This window comes from Calypte anna, chromosome 7, assembly GCF_003957555.1.
Source record: "Calypte anna isolate BGI_N300 chromosome 7, bCalAnn1_v1.p, whole genome shotgun sequence".
Classification (NCBI taxonomy): Eukaryota; Metazoa; Chordata; class Aves; order Apodiformes; family Trochilidae; genus Calypte; species Calypte anna.
Genome location: NC_044253.1, coordinates 298131 through 314794, shown reverse-complemented (window position 1 = coordinate 314794; position 16664 = coordinate 298131). Strand labels below are relative to the sequence as shown.

Genomic DNA, 16664 nt, shown 5'->3' with positions numbered 1-16664 from the left:
TTGTCATCCATGACTTTATTTCCTGAGTTGTTATACTGACGTTTTCCTGGACTTGCAGAGTGCAAGCAAGAGCAGGCATTCTCTACTTTGAAAGTGGAAATCCCCTAAAACAGTAATTGTTGTGTTTTTTCAAGACTTCAGGTTGCGTAATTTTTCAACTACTTCTTTTTACTGAGAGGGTTTGCTTTTGATAGCTCTGTTTTGAACTCCTCGGCCTGAGCGTTCTGTTAAAGCACAGTGAACACTGACTGATGAAGTTCCTAACTTTTCTGGTGGTGGAGTTGCTAAGTACATCAGTATTAATTCTCAGGCATATCTAAGTTGTAACTGTGAGCATTTAATTTTTTCTGTTATCTGTGGTTATGAAAAGGTCTAAAAAATGAAGTTTCTGTGAATTTAGAAGGGAGGAGGAGCACTCCAGTATTCCATTTAGAACAGACAGTAACACTTAAATAATTAATGTCATTGATATTTGCTGATACCTGGCAAGAAGATAGCAGTAGCTTTTAAATATTACCCTTGATTATTGTTTCGTCTTTCTAGCAGTGACTTCAATATTTCAGCTGTTAGCACTTTTCTCCGTAGTCTCTGGTTTGTATCCAAACACAGGGCAACTCCTACATAAAATTTGCACAGCTTTGGCTGCTCTCTTCTGACTTTTCAGTTGAAAACTGGGTGCACAAAACCAGATAGACTTCTTGAGCTAAGCAGACTACAGTGATTGCCTCTTTCCCCCCGTTTTCACCTGTGCCATCGAGGCTCCTTGTCAGAAGGCCACATAGCAGTCTCAGCCTTTACAATCATGATGTATTTCTTCTTATCACAGACAAATTAGGTAGATGTTATGTAATCTGCTCTTGAAAAATCCATTTTTTTCTTAGCACTTGACGACCTAGTGCCTACAAATAACCTGGCTTTGGTGTGCTCACTTTTCCCTGCTCAGGAATTTGAGTAACTCTAGGGTATAGGGCAGAGAATTAGATGGTAGAAATAAGAATGATGTTGTGACAGGTGTTAGGAATTCCTTTGAAAATCTGGGCTTTTAAAATGCATTTGGGTAATGTTTTGAGTCTTTCAGGATCTGAGGCAGGAAAGCTATCTAAATTGTGTCTCCAACAGGTAAACTTTGATGGAGAATATTGCTATATCATAACAAAGCTGTATGCCTTTAGGAGGTTTTACAGTAAGAAATGTTTTTTGCTGAGAAAGAAAATCACATCTTAGCATTGTAGTAGAGTACTTTGTAAAGATGCATAACTTGCACACAACTGGAAGTGTGAGCACTGGTCTGAGTCTCTTTCATCAGTCAGAACCGAAACTCTATGCCATCATTCAGTATTTGTTTCTCTTGACCATTTCCACACTTAGTCTTCATGCCTTCAGTACACAGTTTTCTATGCCTTTTCGTTTTGGTTTTTGGTTTGGTTTTGGTTGTTTTTTGTGTACTGAACTGTCTACATTTTGTACTGTGGGCATCTGTTTCAGGGTGTGGTTAAAATTATTGACATTATTGTACCACTGACCTGACTTCTTTTGCCTGCAGAAGCCTTTTTGCAAAAAGCCTTCATGCCAAGCCAAACATTTTAACCTAAGTGTGTCTTAATTTTATAGTTATGCTTCTGTCATCCACCCCCTACCATGGGAAGGCATATGGTTCACTTTGATAAGAACAGTTCATATAATTTTTCATTTATCAACATTAGCTTGTTCACCTTTATGGTTTTCCTGAAGTTACTGAGTTGTCTTTGATCTCCTGTAATCCTAATATCTCTTGTAAATTTTGGTGTTCCACAGCCCTTTATCTCTTTATAAAGCATTAGTAGAAATACTAAATCTTCTCTAGAGTTATGTGTAATCCTACCACAAATACTTATTTTAAGACTAAGCAAAGCCAAATATACCTCAGAAAAATAATACTGATTTTAACTCATTCTTGAGAGTCTGGAGAACCAATTAAATATTGGTAATTTTCTCCTTAAAAGCCAGAAGCTTGTTGTCTAATTCATGTATAGTTTGCTACCACATGCAATTTTTGTTTCTGGCTTCTAGTTTGGAGAACAGGAGAGATTTGCATTTTCTTCAATATTGAAGTTTTCACATAGACTGTTCTTAGCAGCAAGCTGAGTTTGGCTGGTCAGTTCTGTTTCAGAGCAAAATGAAAAGTAAAGTTTAGCAATTGATAAAACTTCATTTTTAGTAAAACCTTCTGGTAATCCATGGTCACATTTATTATAGAACAGTGCTATTATCCAGTCTATCTTTATGGTATGCTAGAATTTGACATTCCTGTTGTAGTCGTTTGAGCAGGAACAACCACGGGTTGCATTAAAGAACATGTGGATGGATCCTTAATAAAAGCAGAAGTTTTAATATCATCAATTTCCAAATTTTGCAAGGGCATGATTGGATTTTTCTCCCTGCCAAACCCAATTCAAGCTGCTGCTGCTCCTCAGTCACTGGAGCCATCGGTCGGATGAGCCACAGTTCTCAGAGCAGAGGTGGAGACTGCAGTGTCAGTAAAAATATGCAAGTCCATGTTGTAAGTGAAATCACACCACTAATCCAGTCTGGTTATTGTCTAAAGGCAGGATGCAACAGGGGATTGGTGGTGTCGAGTTGCAGACCATTTCAGTGATTCATCTTGCACCACATCCCTCAAAAGCTTGCATTGGCAGAACATGGGAGCTGTGGAGGTCTGGAACATTTCAGCAGTCTTTTAAATTTGTTATTGTAGCTGTTAATTTTTATAATTGGGAAAATTGTTTACATGGTAACTTTTCCCAATATGCTATATGACAAAATTCAGAAATGTTTTTATAAATGTATATAAATTAAATTTGTTTTATAATGCTTCCAGTTACAATATATCTGTGTACAGCTAGTGTACATTATAGCTAGCAATAATGTGTAGAGTACTTCAGTATTCATTTTGCAGGGTTAGGAGAAAATTTAACTGGAAATTGAATAACACCTGCAGCTATTGTTTTGCTTGGTAGCATTTATGTCTTTACTTATAATCTCAGCTTAACTTCCATTTGCTTGTTTGTAGGAGTTTTCAGGTAGAAGTGTTGGTTTGGAGCCCCTACACTTTGCAAGCATTTGGTAGCAGTACTGCACAGTGTACCTGCACTGCAGTTACTTAGCTGTCACAGTTTTTAATTTGTTCTGTGACATTCATTATGAATGACTTCATACCCTAAATTAATGGAGAATATTCCAACACCAAGCTAAGAATTTATCCTTCCATGAATGAATTACCGATGAGTGTCTTTGTGTGGAAAATCTAAAGCCTGTCTGTGATGCTGTGATGCCTCCTCCCTCTCAGTCTGCACTAGGATAAGGCTGAACTTTATCCCTTGAGATAAATCTGCTGTTTGTTTGCTAGTCTGCAGAACTGGTTTTGAGCACTGTGCTCTGATTGTTGTAACTGGCCGTGGATTCAGATGCATCAGCAGAACAGAGCAATACAGAGCTGGGATGGGCCAAAGGAAAGGTTTGGGATTTGTTGTTTGTGTTTTCTTCAAGACATAGAGCAATGGTAACTGAAACTACTGAAAACTCCTATTTATTGCTAGTTAGCTTGTGATACTTCATGAATTTGTGAAGCATGAGCCTCTCCAGGCATCCTTCAGATGACAAAGGTGCTTTTTCTTTTTAAGGTGAGCTACAAATAGTGCCTCAGGCCTTGAAGGATATGATCATAAACATGCCTTTATTCCAAATGGTTGTCTTCTTTACTTGTCTGATCTCTTCTGTTGAATGGTTATTTTGAAAGCTATTAAAATATTAATCTTGTGAGCATGTTACAACTGGATATTTGCGGATATAGAATCTTGTCTGCTCACTAGAGTGGAGTTAAAGTATGTAGCCATCAGCCAAAAAGACACAAATAAAACCACTGTCTTTTACTAGAACCTGTAACAAAAATATGTTTATCCAAAAGCTTGGGGAGTACTTTTTTTACATTTTAAAAAAGACATAGAACTAGATGACTTTTGATCCTGCATGTATTTAAAAAACAAAACAAAAAAATGTATCTTGGAAAGAAAAAGGGATGAGGAAGATGATAAATGCAGCAGTAGGATAGGTTGTCATCTGCTGTCTTTTCATCCAAGCGTGAGTATAGACTGGTAGACACAATGCAGTTTGTCTTGGTTCAGCCACCTGGCTGCACCAAGCTTGAGAAAGTAACTCACTGCTCAGTTTGTAGGTGAGCAATGCTCCATCCTTGTAGCACAATGGAGCTAATTGGAACTAGTCATATCTAGAAGTGTACTGACATGTCTGTGAAGTAACTGAAAAAAAATCAGATAAATTTTAATCGTGTCTTCATCTAAAAACTGAAGAAATGTAGTAAGTCTTGTTTTGGGTTTGACTTTCACATACCATTGAAGGATGAAAAAATAAGAACCTTTGACATCTGAGGTGTGCCTTGTTGCTTAAGTATAGATTTATAGGAATAACTGAGATGTAAATAAATAACATGTCAAGATCCCAACAAGTGATTTTAGCTTATTGGAGATTTCTTCTTCTGTACTAATGACTTACTCTGCTGTCCTTGCTGATTTACCCCTGTTGCTTGAGTTAATCTTGTAGCTAGAAAAACATGAGGACTTAGAGCAAGGAGATGTTCTCACAGTTTTTCTCATGTTTCCCTCATGAATTAGATACATTCTATCCTATCCTGGTTGAGAGCATTCATAAGAATTATATTACTTCTTCAGTATGAATTACTGGTGATTTTTGTAACTGGCTGCAGATCAGCCATGGGAAGCTCAGGAACAGTGAACACAGGTAAGCAGAAATTTGGGAGAATCACCTGTGTAAGGAAGGGAACAGGAATATGAAGGGAAATGAGTGGGAAGCTGTGGAAAACACTGTTTTTGCTGTCTTGCTGGGAGCCTGGTAAGGTTTGGGTTCTTCCTTGGGCCACACTACAAAGAGGGAGTACTTGGTCCTGGCAAAACTCCCCGGATATCTCTAAGAAAATAACAGGAGGAGCAGTGGAAGATGGGGAGTAGAGACTAAGGAGAATGAAGAATTAAAGCATGATTCCTACACTCGAATGATTTCATGGATATCTTCTGAACTGCATTCCTGTTCCTTCCTTGCATCAGTGATTGTGTGGCTGCAAGATTGGGTTCAGAAAAATACATCCCCACCCCCCCAAAAGAAGCATAGCTTTGTGTCAGCTGAACTCACTGAACCTATTGGCTTTGCAGCTGTTGGACCATTTGGTCAGACACAAAGGGAAGCATTACCCAGTTTGGCAACCTACACCCTCACTGCATGCTTGGAGGACCAGTGTGAAAGCCAGGATTGGCAAGCTCCAAAAGTAAACTGGTGAATCTGCCCCATCATCAGTGCTGGGCTGCCAGGAAGTCTGCTGTGTCTGTACAAACTGAGAATATCTGGCAGGTTTTGAGGAGTGGGTGCTAGATGTAAACAAGCTAATTTTGAGTAGTGGAGGCTATAGGTATCCTCTAGAGAGACACTTAAAGTGGATGTTTAAAAGTGATTTACTCAAGCAAATCCCTGCAGTTGCCTAAAGAGATTGTCTCTGCAATAATACATTTGTTGGATTGGAAGGTAACTGATGGCTTGGTGTGCTCTGATCTGACTTAGGGCATGGTTACATGAAGATGTGTCAGTGAGCCTCTGTGGTAGAGAGGATGTAAAAGCCACTATGTTCAGAATTATTGTAGGGTATTTCAGACTAGAAGCTTCAAACTGAACAGCTTTATTTTCCTTGCAGGCCAGCCTAGAGATAGATTGTCACTGCTCCTCTTCTTTTAAATAGAGAATGTCAAAGTTCAGAACTGGTATTAAGAATTTTCTCAGACATATGCTGTAAGGTGAAGCATTTAGCAATTTTTCTAAAAATATATTTAAATTAATAGACATTATTTTGATCAGATACTGAAATCTACAGAAAATGGTAACAAGTTCTTACTGTTCTCCTCAAGTCTGCTGCTAATCTCCCCAAAAGTTTCAAAGGATCTCACATTAGACTTGAGCCACACTAGAACCATTTACACAATTCACATATCTGTAGCTCTGCAGCATCCATCAAAAGGTGATCTCAGAACAGGCAAATCTTTCAATTTTCATGCATTCTTTGCTGTAGCAGAGAACTTTTCTCTCCTATTTATGCATTTATTAAGTTATGTGAATAAGTTATGCTGAAATGTGTTGCATAAAGCAGAAGAACAGTAGAATGCATTTTCTGAGTTCTCACTATGAGTACACACATCTCAGTGTCTGTAATGTACAGGAACAAGTTCAGAATTAAGAACTGGAAATACAGGGAAGCTTTAGGGTGCATTACCTGTGTCTACTGTCTGACCCACCCCTGTCTCAGGTTTGTAGAAAGCAGCCCTACATCCATCCTGGCTGCAGCTTAGTAGCTGTAGTACTGCAGCAAAGGGTTGTAGGGGATGAAGATTTGGGCAGACAGGGAAAGTCTGCCATTCTGGTTGAGATCTCTCTGCTGAGCCATGGTACAAGAGGCAGGAAATGTAATTGTGGACCTGATTTTTTTTTTTTTTTTTTTTTGAGGGATGAAGTCTGGTTGCTTGTTTTCCAGTAGTGAAAACTGGAATGAAGTCTGGTTGCTTGTTTTCCAGTAGTGAACCAATTATCCATACCCAAAGCATGGATGTAGTAGTATACTCAAGGAAGTGAGGAGCACAACTCAGGAAGTATCTTCAGCCAGTAAATCCTGGTCTTGCCCAGGGAAGAAAGAGACTTTCCTGTCAGCTCCTGCTGAGTTCTACCTGATTTTAAGGCTCCCACAAATCCTGCAGTTAGTGTTACCTATGCCCATAAGGTGAATATGAGAATTTAAGTTGCCTTTAGTGGGTGCCTTTCCTCAAACCGTGTGCCTAGATGGAGGCATGGCTGAAGGGACAGGGTCCTCTGTGGGGTTGGGCTTCAGAGTGCATCTCCAGGTTCCTTCCTATCCTGCACCAGGTCACCTGGCAACTGCCTGGCCATGCAGGAGGTTGGGTGGATGAGCCCACTCGTGTGAGATAGCTGAATGTACCTAAGTGTTTGTAGGGTCAAAGCCAACAGCTGTCTGATCTTGAAATCGAGATTAGAAAATCAGTTAACTTTGTCAAGAAATGTGTTAATTGAAAGAATAGAAATTAAAACAACTTCTTGTGTGGAAGGGTATGGTGCTGTAATTACACCTCTTAACACTGAGGCAGGTGTACATTTAACACTGACAGATCCACTAATAATTAATTTGATTGGTTTTCATCTGAGTGTTGTTAGAGACTGAACACTGTGTGTATTTTCTGTTAAGAGAAATTGCCATACTATCCAGCTAGTTCAGATGTACATTTTCTTGACTGGCGACAGAAATTCACTACAGATAAATTCAAGAGTTTTTTCATAGTGCTGAAGTGAGAAGAGACTGACAGATAAAATTCTGGAAGAGACAAACTGAGATCATCTGACATCTGTGCTCATCAGAATTTCGTGGAGGTTTTTACTTGGTCCAGCTTTCAGCATTTACTAAGGCAATACACATTGAAAGTGATCACTTGCAAGGAACTGGCACTACATATTAATAGTAACTTCTGGCACATCGTAGATAGAAGCTTCTAATTTTTAATTTTTTAAAATTTTTAATTTTTAATTTTTTTTCCCTTTTGCACTGCCAACTTTTGCCTTCTCTGTTAAGCTGCCTTGTAGCTTGTGAGAGTTGATTTCTTAGCATATATTCCTAAATGAAGGAAAACTTGACTCTGTAGTTTTATTACTTCATTATATGCTTGCAAATTTAACAGTCCATTTAGAAACCTGAAACACTGATTCTAGTCATAAAAGAACTCTGGAAAGTGATTCTTAAAGTCAGTTATGACCCAAGGTATCTTAACAGGTACTCCGTGATTCTTTAGGTTATTACAGCTGTATGATAGAGTTGATTTTTACAAGTAAAACCTTAAAAGAATAAATTTTTCTTTTCTAGAACCTGAAGTTACATCTTTGACTTCTCTGTGTTGTAACTATTAGAGTGCATTTTTTTATTCAGCTTTCTTGAATGCTGTTTAACTTGTTTTTTGTAGAAATAAGGGTCCTTCAGAGTTTAGGTGTGTGGCAGGCCTGTGGTTTATAAAAATCTCAGTGTAGCAACCTTTGTATTTGCAGGCTTGAAATAATTAAAATGTTTCAAAAATAGCCACAGATGGCTGCCTCTTCATTTGGTGGCACTTTCATAGCCAAGTCACTTGTCCTGACACTTCTTATCTATTATCCAAGAGTGTTGTTTCCGTTGCAAGAGACCCACCCTGATCCGTGGTTGGAGAGGAAGAAATACCCGCTGTAGACTTGATTATTTAAACTAGGAGGAGGGCAGATTGTGGCAGTCTTCATCCTGCCCTGTTGGTGGTTTGGTCCCATTGGAAGGTGAGGGAAGAAGGAAAAGGATTTGTCCTGTGTCACCACAAAGTGTACTCAGATTCCCCTCTGCAGCCCTGGTGCCAGAAAGCTGTCAGCACAGTGTTTGTGCAGTTGTCCTTCCCTTGTTCCAGGTGTTAAATGGAGTATGGACATGGGGTGTGAGGGGCTGTACTCAGCTGCTGCCTGTAGGAAATGTCCCAAGGAGGTGGGTGATCCCGTGGGGTGATTCCTGAAGAGGTCCCCTGAATGTCAACTCACCTCCTCTTCCAGCCAACTCAGAATTGCACAACTTCACAGCACAGCCACTGAGCCTGTAGGTTGTCTCGTGTCTTTTCAGGGTAGTCTGAGCCCATCTTTGTGCTGATTTAGCATTTTACAGGCAGGTGGTAGAGGAGGAATGCCCATGTCTGAAACAGGTGAGAACTGAGAGTTCTTACAGGTCTGTTTCTGGCCTTGTTCTGGAGCCCGTTGCTGTGTAGCTGCTCCATGGTCTTTGTGAAATGAAAGGAAGCTACTTTTCATATTTGTCCCCTCTAGGAATATTCAGTCCGTTTGTTCTGAAAATCTAAAATGAAATATTGACTACTTCTAATGTTAGAACAGATAAGCTTTATTTTACTTTTTCTGAAGGAAATTAAAGCTTGGTGTATGTACAGGAACTGCATCAATACTGCCTCATTGCTCTTTTCAAAGTATTAAACACTTCATCACTATCTCTGTATTATTAGGCAGTAGTGATGAGCTCCAGAGTTAAACAAATGCACTGGATTTTTTACACATACTGGGATTGTAAGTGTGCTGCCTCTGCGAAGTCTGGGATTCTGGAGCACTAATCCTGCTGGTTCTTTCCATGCCCTCCGTAGCTCAGGGCAGTGGTTTAACTTTAGTGGTTTAATTTCCTCTTTTGCAAAAAGAGCAATAGTAGCATTATTCCATTGACTTTTTATTACCATAATTAGTCTGTTCCATGGTTTGTTCCTAACAGCAGAGCATTCTGCAGTTACATGTCATTCTTCTTTGATAAAAACTGTACTTGGTAAACTTATCCTTAACGCTAGTATTTTCACATGTTTTGGATTTTACTACTTTTAGTAACTACTGCAAAAGTGTTTTAAAAATCATCTTTAAACTTCATGCTGCCTGCTTGCTTCTGCCCAGCCCTCATGTTTTGTATGTAATTCTGATCTCATTTTGTGAAGGTAAAGCACAGTAACAGCAATGTAGGTTGATATAGTACAAAGTTGTCTGCTAATTTTATCACATTCGGAAAGATTTTAGAAAAAAGACAAGAGCTTTTGTAATCCTGAAAACTTGAATTTTATGCATCACTGGCTCAAAATGTAAACTATTTTAAAATATTGTTGTTACAGGCAAAATGCCAGCCCCTGAGCAGACCCCAATGGTGGAGGAGGGGCTGCCACAGACATCACAGGAAACCTCCACAGGGCCAGGCATGGAACCAGAGACTACTGCCACTACCATTTTAGCTTCTGTGAAGGAACAGGTATATGCCTTGTTTTCAGCAATTCAGTATGCATTGGGGGGTTAACCACTGTTTTTCATTGCATTGCTGGAAAAAACCATCATTGTTTCTAAAATGTATTGCCTAGTGTTGTGTATTTTCTTTATCAGTGTGTAAGAATCTGAATAAAAAACATTCATGTATTTGCACTGAACAGAAGCATCATTATGGTGTTCTGTGTCCCTTGGAATGCATGCACTGTTGTTGTTAATCAGACTTGAAATGCAGGTTTATTGTTTAAAAAAGTAAAGCTAGGGTAGATTGATGCAGCGCAGAGAACCAGTCCTTTTTGTACATCCTGAGAAGTGGTGTTCAGTGCTACACAGATTGGCATGGAAGGATTTGGTATGAGTAGCATTTTGGTAAAAAATGGGTTTAAAACTGAGTTTGGTTTTAGTTCTCAATAACCAGGGAGTAATATATCTAAAATCTGCAATATGTTTCTGGACATGTATATCTACAGGGAAAATAAAAATGTGTTTGAAGTCAATTTCAGCATTAATTTGTAAAGATCATTCAAGGGGAAAAAATGCAGTTTTACAAAGAAACATTCTAGCTAAAGTTTTTTCTTCGGGTTTTTTTGTTGTGGTTTTTTGCTTTTTTTTTTTTAAAGACAAGTGATAGTTTGGCTTTCATTGTCAGAACTAGAAATAATGATAGTTTTTCTTGGCTTAATACATAAAATTATCACATCTGAATTTCAGAATAAATCTGTTTGCTCTCTCTGTTTTAGAACTGCTTTTAAGATAAATCAGCACTCAATTCAAGAGATTAACCCTATGGAAACACTCCATATATTAGTGCTCATAAGTTGTCCTATGTTAGTATTTTTATTAAAGGAGAGAATGAGGTTATATTGTCTTGATATCAACAGTTTTGTACCCACAGAACCTTAGTTCTTAATTGAAAATTTTCTGTAGGATGGTGAAATTTGGATTTTTTTTTTTTTTTTTAATGCCTAAATAGTTTCAAGAGCATTTTAAGATGACAGTAGCAACCCTAACAATTTCTTAGTGATATTGAAACTAGTATTAAATCTTCCAGTGTGAAGGATATTAATGCTGGAGGCTATTGAGGTGTGAGTAATCACAGTCATCTGAGTTGGCAGTGGCCTCCAGTCAGTTCTCATCTGAGGCACTGGTTTCCTTGTGTTGTCACAAATATCAGTTAGAACTCCTTTGCTTGGAGTACATTTGTGGTGCTTTTAAGTTGGTCCATTTTACTTTGCAGTTCACACAGAACGTGCTCATAATGGTGGCTCAGTTGACAAGCAGCACTGCAGTAAGTGGCAGCTCTGTAATTGCTGGTGATCACCATCCTGTAATGTCACTGCTGTGATTACTGCCCAGAATTACTTTTCTGCAGTTTTGATGCTATGATTGCTTAAACTGAGCATACAATTATGATAGCAGTGTGTGTATAGATTGATCCATAAGTATACAGTAAAAATGTATTTATTATTCCTTTTTCTACCCAAAAGTGTTTTTATCTTATTCTTAGAGAAAAAATAACAATTTTTCTTCATTTGAGAGGAGGCTAAAGCCTCTTCCTCTTTCCATTCATAAAAGACTATTAAATATATGAACTACTAAGTAATTCAGTTCTGATGAAAGGAAAAAAATGAAATAAAAATTTTGTTTAATTATCAGTGAAACACAGTGTTCAAATGAGGTGTAGCCTAGCTTTAAAATATAGTATGGTTACATTAGAATGAACAGAAGGGGGAGGAAGATGTAAATGGCACTTAATTCCTTAGAATGATAACGTGAAAGAATTGAGAGCTGAACTGTTGCTTTCTGGTATTTTTTCTGTTGATAATAATTATGGATACTGACATGTTCAACACCCTTCCTGTATGGCGGAAAGCCCAGAACAGAATATTTCCCAGTGCAGTTATTTACTTTAATAAGCCTGAACAGAAACTACTACACCGTTTCCTTTTATACAGGAATCTCTAGTTGCAGTAGGTCTGTATTTGTAAAATAGTTGCCACACCTTAACTTCATTACCTAGAAACACTGCAGTGAAAACACAATTCAGAAAAGCCTTTGTAATTACTTGTCAAATTGTGCAAGATTTCATCATAACCCTCTTTTTTAAAATCTACAATTTCAATGGTAGTTGCAGTGGTTCTGAAATAGGTAGGTAAATTACTTTGAGCCTCCTATCACAGTATGTTAGATACAGTTACATGAAGTTGTGCTAATTGGCTCATTAACCCTACAAACCACTTGAAATAAACTCATTTTTTCTTTTTACTATGGGTTTAATTTCTTTGCTAAGAGAGAAGAATTTGCAGCAGTGTTAGGTGTTTGAGTTGTTTGGGGTTTTTTTGGTCTCTTTAGTTGGCTTTTAGACCTAAAGCTGGACAACTTTTCACCTTTTGTAAACAGGTGACAATGGAGTAGGAATGATTGGATATGCTTTCAGATCAGTAATGAAAACCTCTTGGGTTTTCCTAAACATTTTCCTAAAAGCGTTCACTTTTTTTTCAACCCTTAAGCAAAATATTTTAATTTTGTATGACTTTATAAAACCATCTCTTATGCTTAGGAGGTGTGCACTTTTCCTCCTCAAGTAATGTCTAAGTACAAAATTTTTCACACAGTTTTTTAGACATTTATACCTTTTGTAAGACTTCCATGTTTGGATTACCAGCCTATCTCCCCAGCAGTGACTGAACTCTTACCACCAGCTGGCACATCAGTACAGCTGGCTTCAGCACCCTCTCAGAAAACCTTCACACTGTGACAAACAGTTTCCAAAGAGGATGCTGCTCAGATGTAGTCAGTGAATACCTCAAGTGTCAGTCTTCTGTCCTGCCACCGACTAAGAGAAAGCTTTCTATGAACTGCTCAAACTCATCATCTGCTGATCCCTCATCAGCCAGAGCAGTAAACTCTTCTACCAGACCAGTGAACAATGCAGGCATAGAAGCATTAAGGGCTTTAATGGTCTGCTGCTGCTGAATGCTAAGTGTGATCTGCAAATAATTGTAGCTATGTCATTTCACATCCTGTAATCTGTGATTCTCCTCACCCTGTCCAAATTCTTTATCTTTTGTCTTCTATTTTGGAAGATACTGAAAGCATGCAAATGCAGTTGTGTGCCTGATAAACTTTATTTTTACAGAAAATGTTAAGGCTAACACAGTACAGATTTTTTTAATAGATGCTGGAGGAGAATTTAAATTTTAGTTCACTATGATATTTGTGTTGTAAAAGTACAGTATTTGATGTGTTTTTAAGCAGTCAGTTTCTTGATCTAGCTCTGAATTGCAGCAGGTGGAAACGTAGAACTCTGCATAGGTCACTGCAAGAGGTTAATGTGAAGAAAGCATCAATGAACTTCATTTTGATTGTCCACTTTTGTTGCACATTTGTCTCATTAAAAATACAGTGAATATATATAATTGCCTTTTCCTTAGCACCATTTGAACTTCTCTGGGCAATGGGAGCTGGGTGGGTCTGCACTGTTTGTTCAGTTGAATTATAATAGTAAGTGCAAGGTAAAAGCTTTTCTCCCAAATGTAGGCTATGCTTTCTTAGATCAACTCAAACTGCTGGAACAGTATCAGCTGAAGTGTTTAACAGGAAACGTTTTTATGATCAGCAAAATATTTCACAGTTCAGCTTACAGTGAGGTTTGGCAATGGGAGCAGCTGAGCATCTCCCAGTGTTACTACAGCTTGGCATAACATCCCATCCTCACCCTGTCTTCTGCCACAGCAACCAGTTTGTGAGCTGTCTTCACTGCATGTGACACTGCTGCTGATTCTTGCAGAGCTGTCACCAGGAAACTTCCTGTTAGTCAGTTGGACCACTCTTTGTTTGAAGTTTTAGGTTATCTGTGTGTTGCCAGACATTTTCAAATCACAACAGTGCATTAAGGAAGGAATTTCTATTTTTCAACACTGTGAATATATACTCCTCATTCTTGCCTGTGATACTGAGGAGTAAAAGTTTTCTCATTTAAAAAAAAATGAAAATGTTGGATCTCTACAACATGGTATCATAACAGAATGCAGATGGAAAGCATGGAATTGCCTCTAAACCTCCTTTTATTATCTGGAGCCTGCAACAGGAGAATGACAGTCATGGTCAGTTCCCATTACTTAGCTGCTTTCAAATACTTGCCATTAATAGCCCAGCATAGTGTGTTGGCAATTGTTTTCACTTTCCAGGGAGCCACAAGCCTGCCAGAGGTACTCAGCTGTCAAATGAAGAGTGTTTTGTTTTCTGGATTGGTGTAACTTATCCGTATCTTGTGGCAGTTCAGACCTTGAAGTGTGTCTTCTTGAGTGAGATCTCAGCATTGCTGGGTGCAGGTTACCCCTGGGTGTCAGCACCCTGTGCAGGGTTTGTCCATCCCCTGGGAACTTCAGCCTCCAACAGGAAACTTCACAGTTCTAAAATTTGGTGGGGTTTGATTTTCCCCATGGACACTTGTCTGCCTGCAGCCCGTGTGGTTGCCTTTCCATAGCAAGTTGCTTTCTTCTCTTTCTTGAATCATGTAAATGCTTGATTTTCCTTAGATGTAATGGTATTGAAAAGCTGGCATTTTGGTAGCTTCATGTTAAGAAATACAGTCTGAGGCTTTGCAGTGGGATTTAGGTTGTGAATACAAATACAGTAGTTTTATAAGGTGATTTAAATAGTTACTGCTGAACAGGTGAATTTAATTATAGGGCACTTTCTGGGTTTTTGATAAAATAATAAGGCTTCTTTTCTGTTTGCTTTTTTTTACTTACTTAACGTATATTGCATAATTTTGAAAAAAATTATCTCTGGCCAAGACAGTGTGTATGTCTCATAAGATTTGGTAGTTTCCTTTTGATCCAGTATGGTAGCAACTTTTGTAATCTACACCTCTAATTTTAGTGTGTTCTTGCAACATAGATTTTCTGCTGGAAATGAAAACACGTGTATTAATTATTTTATTTGACTCCTGTCATGCCATTGTGTCACAAGCCAGTACTATAAAAACCAGCTAATTGTGATTTTTTGCCTAGGGCAGCAGGTTCTGTGTGTTGCCAGCAGCCTGCATTGTGTGTGAGCATCCTGTTGGAGGATGATGCTCTGCCACTGCTTCCAGAGCAGCTGGAGGAACACATTCAGTTCCTGCAGTAAGTGGTGCTCTGTCTGACAGGTGAACAGGGTGGTGGCAGGAATCCATCCAGAGTGGTACCAAATGCCATTATAAAAAAGCATAAACTATGCAGGTGATAACTGCACTTATTTAGAACATATTAGGACTTAGTTTTCTGTAGTAATATGGTGATTTAAGCTAAAAGAAAAAAAAGCATTTTCTGGTGATCTCAAATACCTCTAGGACAGACGTATCTTGACAGATTTGTTAAAAAGCTGTGATCATGTACGTGCAAGCCTGGCTGACAAGTGTCTGACTTCTGCCATTGTAACTGTTGGAACTGGATCTTTGTCCTGTTTCCTTTTTAATTGATTCATTTCATGTAAAAAGTCTTTCTAGACAATGTCTGCCTTTTTGTAGGATTTGGTAATTTACTGTAGTTTTTTTTTCTCCTTCTGGAACACAAAACAACAAAAGTTGCCTTTTGATAACATTTGCCTTAAAGTGCCTTCCTCGTGTAGAAATACATGAGATGGTGTTAGAGTAAGGGCAAGAGAATACAGTGAAGGGAGGAGAGAACTCTGGTGAATGTGTATTCATAGCATATGCTACCAGAATATTTTCTTGAGTAATGTTATTTTCATTAATGCCTATAATGAAGAGGCAAGTAAGAAGATTGGTTGAATTGAAGGAAATAATGGCTGGCATATGTTTTGTTTTGTTCATCTACTTAAAAGATTAGTAAATAACAATAAGCAACTTGTGTCTTGGGTTCACATTCATAGTTTCTACAAAAGACATTGCTATTTAAATCCTGATTTAAAAGTAAGGAACAGGAATGAGCTTTAAACATAAGGTGAATGTTTTGTATTTCTACAAACAAGCAGTGCACTACTGCTTATTTTAAAGATTTATCTTTGTTACATGCTATAAAGTACATCACAGTTTATTGGGAAAAAGCTTGTCTTGCTGACATTTGCTTTAAAACTTAGAGCTTCAACATATGAATGTGGAGTTTTAGGTTTTTTTAAATCATGGCATTCTCCACAAGCATGTTAATTATTGGCTGTAGCTTTTAGATGGATGCAGTAGTTTCATTCAGACTTGCAACTACAAAATAAATTCTGATTTTTACATTTCTTTTCATTTTTTGCTGAACACGCTTTCTTTTATTTTCTGTCTAAATGACAAGCTGTCATTTATGAACTGGGTAACTCCTTGGTATGTATATATATATACATCATGAAGCTGAGCCATGCTAGGAGCTGGTCTCAGACTGTCAAGCTGCTGCTGGGTGCAGTTACAGATTGTACAAACCATCTGATATTATCCATACTTTATAGTCCATGTACAGGCCCATAAGATTTGCTGTGCCCTGTGGGTTATCATGTTCATGAAGTTTCTCATATCAGGTCTCAGGATTAAAAGTATTTAGCTTTGGAATTCTGTCTAAAGGCAGGTTTGAATAGAATCTGAGTTTAGGACCTGTGTCTTAAAATGTTCTTTCCCACGTGAGCATTGACTGCCTGAAGGTTTTCTGATGCTGAAGCTGGACAGTGACTTCCAGCCCAATGGAAGGGGAGACCAGAGGGGCAATTTGAGGACCACATCTCCTTCCCTGTTTCCAGTGTTTGCCTACTCATTT

At 38.3% G+C, this 16664-nt stretch overlaps 1 protein-coding gene across 2 annotated transcripts in view; it reads left to right on the top strand.

Moving 5' to 3' along the window:
* Positions 1-16664, top strand: part of PKP4 (plakophilin 4) — a 60116-nt gene that overhangs the window by 13781 nt on the left and 29671 nt on the right. For both annotated transcript variants that reach the window (XM_030454192.1, XM_030454193.1), the window contains exon 2: positions 9780-9913. In XM_030454192.1, the coding sequence (XP_030310052.1) occupies positions 9785-9913 (129 nt within the window). In that variant the 5' untranslated portion in view covers positions 9780-9784. The remainder of the gene's footprint in view (positions 1-9779; positions 9914-16664) is intronic.